General features: G+C 21.1%; 5 protein-coding genes across 5 annotated transcripts; 2 read left to right on the top strand and 3 right to left on the bottom strand.

Annotated features, from left to right (window-relative positions):
* On the top strand, window positions 1-2,074 carry SRAE_1000352600 (Proprotein convertase subtilisin/kexin type 4; the record flags this gene model as incomplete). Its single annotated transcript, XM_024650726.1, has 2 exons — window positions 1-231; window positions 278-2,074. The coding sequence occupies 2 exons, from the start codon at window positions 1-3 to the stop codon at window positions 2,072-2,074; spliced, it is 2,028 nt and encodes a 675-aa protein (XP_024504474.1).
* Window positions 2,075-2,305: 231 nt separating this feature from the next.
* SRAE_1000352500 (Protein kinase domain and Serine/threonine-/dual specificity protein kinase, catalytic domain and Protein kinase-like domain-containing protein) lies at window positions 2,306-3,253 on the top strand (the record flags this gene model as incomplete). Its single annotated transcript, XM_024650725.1, has 1 exon — window positions 2,306-3,253. One exon carries the CDS (start codon window positions 2,306-2,308, stop codon window positions 3,251-3,253), a length of 948 nt encoding a protein of 315 aa, XP_024504473.1.
* A 252-nt stretch (window positions 3,254-3,505) lies between these two features.
* On the bottom strand, window positions 3,506-4,642 carry SRAE_1000352400 (Protein kinase domain and Serine/threonine-/dual specificity protein kinase, catalytic domain and Protein kinase-like domain-containing protein; the record flags this gene model as incomplete). The annotated part of the gene is made up of 1 exon (XM_024650724.1): window positions 3,506-4,642. The coding sequence occupies one exon, from the start codon at window positions 4,640-4,642 to the stop codon at window positions 3,506-3,508; it is 1,137 nt and encodes a 378-aa protein (XP_024504472.1).
* A 276-nt stretch (window positions 4,643-4,918) lies between these two features.
* Window positions 4,919-5,836, bottom strand: SRAE_1000352300 (Protein kinase domain and Serine/threonine-/dual specificity protein kinase, catalytic domain and Protein kinase-like domain-containing protein; the record flags this gene model as incomplete). Its single annotated transcript, XM_024650723.1, has 1 exon — window positions 4,919-5,836. One exon carries the CDS (start codon window positions 5,834-5,836, stop codon window positions 4,919-4,921), a length of 918 nt encoding a protein of 305 aa, XP_024504471.1.
* Window positions 5,837-6,203: 367 nt separating this feature from the next.
* On the bottom strand, window positions 6,204-7,766 carry SRAE_1000352200 (Thyrotropin-releasing hormone receptor; the record flags this gene model as incomplete). Its single annotated transcript, XM_024650722.1, has 5 exons — window positions 6,204-6,377; window positions 6,608-6,821; window positions 6,901-7,036; window positions 7,091-7,562; window positions 7,611-7,766. 5 exons carry the CDS (start codon window positions 7,764-7,766, stop codon window positions 6,204-6,206), a joined length of 1,152 nt encoding a protein of 383 aa, XP_024504470.1.
* Window positions 7,767-10,408: the final 2,642 nt, after the last annotated feature.

Genomic DNA, 10,408 nt, shown 5'->3' with positions numbered 1-10,408 from the left:
ATGTATTTTACTTTTTTTAATATCAATTTCTTTATAAAAAATATATTACGTCATTTTTTACTTTTTATTATATGTTTTACAATCATAAAATGTGTTCAACATGATTCAATATGTTCAAAAGAATCTATTAATGCAGCATGTATTAATCCAATCCATACTGTTTTGACGTTAAAAAAGAGAGATGATAATTTAGCAAAAAAAATTGCTCAAGCACATCAAATGTATATAAAGGTATAAAAAAAAGTTAATTTTTTTATATAATACTATTTTGTTACAGGGACAACCATTTCTAGAAGCAAGTTATTTTTTAGAACATCATAATATTTCTCATTATCGAAGAAAAAGATTTATAATACATGAATTAATTAATAAGCATCCTGATGTTATATCAATAACTTATGATTATGAAATGAAAAGAGTTAAAAGAGGATATTTATATGAAAATAATTTAAAACCATTCATCGGTCCAAACTATCTTGAAATATATAAAACTAGAAAACAGAATTATAATAATCAACCAATACCTTCACTTCCATTCAAAGATCCACTTTATAAAGAACAATGGTATTTAATTGGAAAAGAAACTGGTGGATTTGATATGAATATTCGAGAAGCATGGTTAATGGGATATGCTGGTAGAAATGTAAGTATTACAATTCTTGATGATGGTATTCAAATTGATCATCCTGATTTATTAGACAACTATGATCCAATTGCTTCAACAGATATTAATGATGGAGATGATGATCCAACACCACAAAATAATGGTGATAATAAACATGGAACAAGATGTGCTGGTGAAGTTGGTGCTATTGCAAATAACAATCAATGTGGAGTTGGTGTTGCATATAAAGCTAATATTGGAGGTATTCGAATGTTAGATGGACCATTTAGTGATGCTATTGAAGCAGCAGCATTTTCATTTAATCAGAATTACATTGATATTTATTCTGCATCTTGGGGACCAGAAGATGATGGTAAAACATTTGATGGACCTGGTTTAAAAGCTAGACAAGCTCTTTATAATGGTACAAAATACGGTAGAAATGGAAAAGGTAATATTTTTGTTTGGGCTAGTGGTAATGGAGGTTTCAAACAAGATTCATGTTCAGCAGATGGTTATATTACATCTATTTATACATTATCTATTTCTTCAGCAACTTATCATAATAGTAGACCATGGTATCTTGAAGAATGTCCATCAATAATTGCCACAACACATTCATCTGCTAATAAAAATCAACCTGGTATTGTAACTATTGATGCTCCAGTTGGATGTACTAAATCTCATTCTGGTACATCTGCATCTGCTCCAATTGCTGCTGGTATCATTGCATTAGCTTTAGAAGCAAATCCTTCACTAACATGGAGAGATATTCAACATATTGTATTACGAACAGCTAATCCAATTCCATTATTAAATAATTCTGGTTGGAGTATCAATGGTGTTGGTAGAAGAATATCTAATCAATTTGGATATGGGTTAATGGATGCTGGAGCAATTGTTAAATTATCAAAAATATGGAAAAATGTTCCTGAACAACATTTATGTACTTATAAGTATAAAATGGCAGAACCATCACCAAGATCTGTTATTGGTAAATTTCAAATAAATTTTACATTAGATGTTAATGATTGTTCTAATGGAAAACGTATATTATATTTAGAACATGTTCAAGTTGTTTCCACAATTAAGTATTCTAAAAGAGGTGATCTCAAATTAACATTATTTTCTCCTAAAGGAACAAAATCTGTTATACTTCCAATACGACCACAAGATTATAATAATGATGGTATTTATAATTGGCCTTTTCTTTCTGTTCAAATGTGGGGTGAAGATCCAAGAGGTACATGGACATTAATGATTGAATCATTTGCTACTAATAATACAATTAATGGAACTATTTATGATTGGGATTTACTTTTATATGGAACTGAGGAACCAGCTCAACCATCTGATTTAAACTACTCTCCAAAAATGGCTTCAATTCAAAAAACTAAAATTAAAAAAGGATTTTTTGAATTAGTAAATGAAAAATTAGAAACTTTTAAAAATTTTTTAAAATTTTACTAGAATAAAAAAAAATATAATTGAAAAACTTTAATTTAAACAATGTTAATTTATTTTTAATGTATATTTATTTATAATCAAGTAATTTGAAATAATTTTACATAAAAAAAATCAACACTATTTTTTTTTGTTTATAAAGAAATTTTTTTTAAATAATTTTAATTATTTTATAAAATTTTAATATTATTAATAGATAAAAATTTATTATCTTATAAAGTACAATTATTCTAAATTATGTCACAAAGAGATAAACCATTTAAATTAGAAATTGATCAGATTTTAGAAAAATGGATTGTTGTTAAGAAACTTGGTGAAGGTGGTTTTGGAGCTGTTTATAAAGTAACAGATGGAAAAAATTTTTATGCGTTAAAACTTGAAAATTTAAGTGATAACAATCAAGTATTAAAAATGGAAGTTTATGTGTTAATGGCACTAAAAAATGAAAACATTAGTGATCATCATTTTTGTACTATTTTTGATAAAGGTAGATATTCACAATTTAGTTATATTGTAATTACACTTGTTGGTGAATCGTTACAAGATTTAAGAAAATCTCAGCCTGAACAACACTATTCTTTAGGATGTGCTATTTCTGTTGGAATACAAACATTAGAGGCTATAGAATGTTTACATTCTATTGGATACCTTCATAGAGATATTAAACCAGCTAATTTTACCGTTGGTAGATCTGAAGCTAATGAATTAAGACGTGTTTATATGTTAGATTTTGGTATGTGTAGAAAATTTGTTATGAATGATAATAATAATATGCATAGAAAACCAAGAGCTTATGCTGGATTTAGAGGTACAATACGTTATGCACCATTTAATTGTCACATTACAAGAGATTTGGGACGCAAAGATGATTTAGAAACATGGATGTATATGACAATAGAGTTGACAACGGGATCTTTACCTTGGAAAGGAATGGATTCAATGAAAGAAGTTGGTGAATATAAACGTATTTGTCGATATCAACCATTTATGAATGAATTATTTGGTGGATGTCCAAGACAGTATGTTATAATTTTTCAATATATACTATCATTAGGATTTTACGATGCACCTGATTATCCTAAAATTTTTGATTTAATGAGAAATTCATTAATAACATGTTGTGTTAATGAATATCCTTATGATTGGGAGACAGAGATAAAAAAAAATAAAAATGCTATCATATAATTTTTATATTAAAAATTAATAATTTTAATTCTTCTAAAATAATACAATTATATAAAAATCATTATAAAATTTTATTTTTTTTTTATGACCAAAATTTATTTTATTACAAGTTAGTTACATTTTAATTTTTCTAAATTAAATAATTTAACTAAATATAGATTAATTATTTATATATAATATTGATTATATTAATTAATTTTTTTTATTAAAAAACTATAAAAATGTTTTATAAATTACACGAAAAATAGATGATTATCTATTAAAACATCTTTGATTTCTTGAAGTACTTCTCATTCCTTTTAAATTTTCAGGCATTTCATGTGGAAAATTTTTATAAAATTTTGGATTTTCCCAATCCATTGGTTCAGAATGTGAGAATCTACACACTTTTCCTAAATCTGTTAACATATTATAAAAATTAGAATATGGAACTTTTTGAACATTTTTATAATCTTGTTCCACTAATTCTGGTGATAAGTTTCCAACTGCTCGAAGAATTGATTTATATTCAATAGGAATAAGTTCATAAACATTTCTACTCTCTCTTCCCGTTAAATAAGCCATTTTTTTTTTAAACATTTTTTCTTTATTTTCAATTCTTTTCCAAGTTAATGCTTCTGGATCCATTAATTCAAAATATGAAAATATCCATGATTCTAAATCATCTTTTGGATATTGAAATATTTCTGCATGAGCTGCTCTTGGACAATATCTAAATGTTCCTGCAAATCTATTGGTATCTTTTATTGCATCTTTATATTTAATACCAGTATAACATCTAGCAAGACCAAAATCTAACAAAAAAATAACAGCATCCTGTCCAGCAGAACCTTTAGTATAATTGTGTGGTTTAATATCTTTATGAACAAAACCAGCTTCATGAAAACATTCTAATGCTTCTAATGTTTGATAAGCTATTCTCCAACAAGTATTTTGTGATAATCTATCTCCAAATGGTGAAATTTTTCTAAGATCATTTAAACTTTTTCCAACTAATGTCATAATTAATACATTGTAATTTGGTCCTTTTGTTCTATCAACAATTTTAATAAAATGTTTTTTTTTATTTTCATCAGGAAATTCTTGAATTTTTAATAATATAGTTTCTTCCCATGGTAAACAAGGAATTCTTTTTTCCCCTTCTTTAACACCCAATTCAGTTTTAAGAGCATATTTTGTTCTAGAATTAATTTCTTCTACCAAATATACGGCACCAAAACCACCTTGTCCTAATAGTTTAATTGTTTTAAAAGATGCAAAATCAGCTTCAATTAGTTTTCCTGGTTCAAATTGTGGTAAACTACGTTTGTTTTCTTTTTTATCTCTAATTTTTCTTTGTTTTTCTTTAAGGTGAATTTTTAAATTAGATTCTTCACTCGACAAAGACATATTCATAATTAATATTTACTAAAAAATAATATTTATATTAATAAAATTTAAAACAATTTAAATACAATTAAATGGAAATTTTTAATTTTATTTTTTATTTGAATATATGTTATTTTTTACAAAATTAAAACAGTAAAAAAAGACACTTCATAAATATTAAATGATTAATTATTGCTTTATTCATTTAAATATATGGATGAAAAAATTTATAAATCATTCCAAACATATAAATACCATTACATTTTTTTTATTATTTTATAAAATTCATATTTTATATTAGTAGCATCCAGCAGGTTTTTCCCAATCATATGGAAATTCTTGACAATTCATAGAATTAAAAGCTCTTCTCATTAAACCATAAAGAACTTGATAATTTGGTGCATCATAATATTTAAGACTGTCTGTTATTTGTAAAATTTCAAGATATTCTCTTGGACATCCAGCAAAAAGTTCTTTGATATAAGGTTCTTGACGACAACGTTTCTTATATTCACCAACTTGATTCATATCTTGAGTATTTTTCCACGGAAGATTACCTGTTGTCAATTCTACAGCCATATAAATCCATGTTTCAACATCGTCTTTTCTACAAAGTTCACGTTGTAAATGACAAGAAATTGGTGCATAACGTACTGTTCCACGGAAACCAGCTGCAGCACGTGGTTTACGAATAACACCTTGATCATTAGTAAATTTACGTGCCATACCAAAATCAAGTACATAAACTTTTCTAAGTTCATTTAATTCAGGTCTTCCTATAGTATAGTTACCAGGTTTAACATCACGATGAAGATAACCAATTGCATGTAAATCTTCAAGAGCTTCCAAAGCTTGAATACTAACACCAATAGCTGATCCCATAGATAAGTGTTGGCCAGGTCCAAGTTTTCTTAAATCTTGTAATGATTTTCCTACTAAAGTAATACAAATCCAATTAAATCCCATTGAGCTACGTCCTTTATCTTCAATTTTACAAAAATGCCTTCCATTTCTTTTACCAACTTCTGTAAGTACATAAACTTCCATTTTTAATACTTGAATTTGTTCATTACATCCTTCAACTTTTAAAGCATATTCTCCTGAACCATTAGTTACTTTATAAACAGCTCCAAAACCACCTTCACCAAGTTTCTTAACAATTGTCCATTGATCAACTTGTTGACCAGGTTGCAATTGTACTAATTCAGCAGCCATTTTTTTTTAATATAATTTGCTTTTAATTATTAATGAAAGATATGTATAAAATTATATCAAATTAAAAAATAAGTATTTAATATGGCAATTTATATATAATTGTATATATTTATAAATTTATAATTACATAATAATTTGAATTTTTAATATTATTATTTTTATAAATAGTATGATATATTAATTTTAAAGATATAGCTATAGTTATTTAATATTATTTATATTTTTTAATACATATTTTAAAAAAAAAATTATTGTTTATTTTATTGAAATTACAATAATAATATTTTTAATTTTATTTAAAAAATGAAATATCATTGTAAAATAATACTTTAAATACAATAAAAAAAGCAATATAAAATTATACTTATTATTTTCCAAATAATGTCAAAGACATGGAATGTTTTGGAAATTTAATGGATTTATTTCTTATTGAAAAATAATACCTTTTTCTGTTTATGATAAATTTATTGTTCGAAGTTGAAATATCATTTGGTGAATTATCTTTATATGTAGTTGCTTCAAATTGTGTAAGAGATAGACGCTATATAAAATATAAATCATAAGTTAAAAAAAATACACAATAAAATAAATATTATTATAATTAAAAGATTATTAATAATAAACATAAAAAAATATATATTAAATTATTTTTTCTATTAATAAAAGTATATTAAAAAAATAATTCACATTTCAAAATTAATAAATATTTTTTTTAAATAATAAACAGTCTTAATATTTTATAAAAAAAAATATATTATATTTAAAACTTACGTTAGTTTCTTTTGATTTTTCTTTTCTTTTCAATATTTTAAATTTTTGTTTATTATTACATATATTACATGTTAAAAATTCAGATATACGTTTTCTAAATTTTTTTGAAAATAATGTATATAACAGAGGATTACAAGCACTACAAGTCATTGCTAATGCATTCATTATTAAGATAAATTCATATGGTGGAATTAATGATATGTTTAATAAATGTCTAAAAAAAAAATTTTTTTTTCATTTTTTAAGTATTAACATATTTATGTATATAGAATAAAATAATAATAAAAACTTACTTTGCTATAAATAAACCTTGAATTGGAGAATAGCAAATAAAATATATAATGACACAAGCAACTAACATTTTAACGACATTTCTTCTCATTTTTATAGTATCATATACATTTTGTTTAATACTTGAAGAACGTGAACCTTAAAAAAATTTTATTTTATTTTTAAATAATTTAAATTAATTTTTTAGATTACCTTCATATAATTGAGGATTATTTTTCCATAATGATTTGGCAACTTTTGAATATAAAATAATAAATATTATAGCTGGTAAAAGATAAAAAAATAAAAATTCTATCCATTTAAATACTATAAACCATTTTTCACGCATACCACTAGTAAAACAGATCTTTCTAGTTGGTGATAAAACATTAGCAAAAATGTATGGTAATGCAATAATAAATACAAATAACCACATTCCAATAAGTGATTTAATAACATTTTTTGTAGTACATAATCTTCTAGCATGTATTGGATATATGATAGCAATAAATCTTTCTACACAAACAATTAATTGAGTCATAATTGATGAGTAAAGAAAAACACATTCAAGATATCGTGATATAGGACAAAATATAGAAGGAAATACAAACTTTTGATATCCTTTAATAATAAGATGTGTCCATTCAACAGATCCAACGGTTAAATTTAATATATCAGCAACAGCCTTAAAATTTTATTATTAAAATATATCATATATATTATTTAAACAAACTAAATTAAGTAATAAAATATTCATACAACTTTTTCTCATTGATTTATCAAATCCAATAATAATTATTACAATAACATTTCCTAATAATCCAATTATTGTTAATCCAGAGAATAAGGTACCGAAAAATATCCACCACGGTAAAGAAAAAGAATTCATTACAGAAATATTTAATTATATTTTTATGTTAATATTAAAAAACGTTATTTCTAAAAGTTAATAATTAGCAGAAATAAAATACTTGTTATAATAAGTAATATTATATAAATTTTTTTTAGAATTTTATAAAAGATAGTAAAACATTTATTATATATAATAAATAATGTATAATAAGATTTTTTTTTTATATATTATTGTTTTATCTTAACATTTAAAAAAGATAGTAATATATAAAATAATTTTTTTTAAACAATAACTGTATTGTTCTCAAAATTAATATTATTATCTACATTTTTTAAATGATTCATTAAATGAGAAAAAGAAAAGAAAGTTAAAACCAAATAATCAAAAATTTTACATAATGTTAAAATTATTATTATTTTATTTTTATAAATTTAATTATAATTAAAAGTTAAAACTGATCACTTAAATATATATTTTTATGTACTCATATATTCTAATATTTAATTTTTAAAATTTTTATCTTTTACTACAATTTATTTTCAAAATAATATTAAGATAATATTAATAATCTATTATGAAAAAAAAACACTTATAATAAAAATTTTTTTTTGTTTTACAATATTAATAAAAGTTAAAATTTAAAATATAAATAGATATAATTTTACATAAAAAATTTTAAAATTATTTATGTTAATTTTTTTTTGCCATTCTTAAAGTTAATAAAAATATAATTGATAAAAAAAATTTATATAAATTTTGGTTATAATTTTTTTAAAAATATTTAATAATAAAAATAAATATTATAAAGAATCTTAATCATATTATGGAAAAATAAATTTTATTAAAATATTGAATAATATTAAGTTAGATACATAAAATACTTTACATTGGTAATATTAAATTTTTATATATTTAAAGACTATGTTTATTAGATATAAACAATAAGATCATTAACTATTATGAGATAATATAAAGATAAAAAAATGTTATATATATAATATTAATTTGTATTACATTATTTTTCAAAAGAAAAATAATATATAATATACAATTTTGATATTTTTATTGTTTCAAATAAATAACATTAATTAAATATAATATTAATAATAAGTATCACGATTTTAGTGTCTAAAAATAATTTATATAAAATTAATCATTTTTTTTATTACCATATATAAATTGATTTATGGGAAAAAAAATTACATTTGCCTAATTTTAACAAAAATATTTTTTTTATTAAAAATTACTAGTAGTTTAAAAAAATATCTATATATCAAAATGTCAATTTTATTTCATGTAAAAAAATATTTAAATTGTATGATTGATGTGTTATTATATATTGAAGTTAATAAAAATCTTCTTCAATAAATACAATTGTAAAATATTTAATCGAGGTAAAATATTTTTTTTTATTAAGTATTAAAAATGAAACATTAAAAATATTTTTAGCTTAAAACTAAGAAAAAAATATTTTTTTTTCTAAAAATAAATAATATTTTTTATTAAATTATGATTAGAGATTAATTATATAAATGTGTATTTCTTAATGTTATTTACTTAATCTTTTATGTTTTTATATATATTTTTTTTTGTTAAATAAAAGATATTTTATTAGATCTTCAAAGACCTTTTTTGATTATTTTATATCCTAAATATATATATTTATATAAATTAAAATAAAAAAATTTTTTAATATTAATAATATGAATAAATATATATGTAACATCTATAAATTTATTTACAACACTAATTTATCTACTATAAAATAAATACTTTATATTAAAATGCCTTTTTATAATAAAAAAAATGTATTATTTTTTAACATTAGTAAATAAAAAAAAATTATATTAAGAAGGTTTTTTTTTAATTTGTCTGAAGAAATTGTCAGATAACAAAAAATGGGACATTATTTAGATATATAAATAAATAAATAACTTATTTATAATTAATATAAATGTCATTTTCAATTTAAAGTGCCATTTAAAAAATTTTTTTGTCATATATTTTCTTATGAAATATAAAAAATAAAATAATTTGCTAAAGTTTTTAAAAAAAAATATTAAAAAATTGAATAACATTAAGTTTTTATAATAAAAAAAATCTTAACGATCTTGCGGTTTTTTATAATCATAAAATGATGAAAAAATTTAATGTTTTAATGTTAGATGATAAAGATAATCATTGAGAGTATTTATGTATAAACTTATGTTCTTGACAAAATAAGAAAGAAGTTTATATTAAACAAAAAAATATTTAATATAAAACAATATTATGGTAAAAAATGATTGAATATAATGTCAAAAAACATTTTTTTTTTTCAATGATAAAGATTAACAAATAAATAAGAAAATTTAATATTAAAGTTTAGTTCAATATTTTCATTATCTATTATACATATATAAGTATTTTTAAAAATTTTTTAATTATTAACATTACATTAGATTTAAATTTAACTATGTTTATTTGTAAAAGAAAAAATCATTTTCAATTATATATTCTTTACATATATCAATATCTTTTATACATGTTTAAATAAAAAAATTTTGTAATTATACCTTGAAAAAATATTTAAATATTATTTTTAAAACCAAAAAATAAAAAGGTATAAAGTATATTAAAAATATATTTTTATATGGTAAAAAAATATTACATAATAATAACTTTTTTTTTACAAACAA

This window comes from Strongyloides ratti, assembly GCF_001040885.1.
Source record: "Strongyloides ratti genome assembly S_ratti_ED321, chromosome : 1".
In the NCBI taxonomy this organism is placed as follows: domain Eukaryota; kingdom Metazoa; phylum Nematoda; class Chromadorea; order Rhabditida; family Strongyloididae; genus Strongyloides; species Strongyloides ratti.
This window is presented reverse-complemented; position numbering and strand designations above follow the sequence as displayed.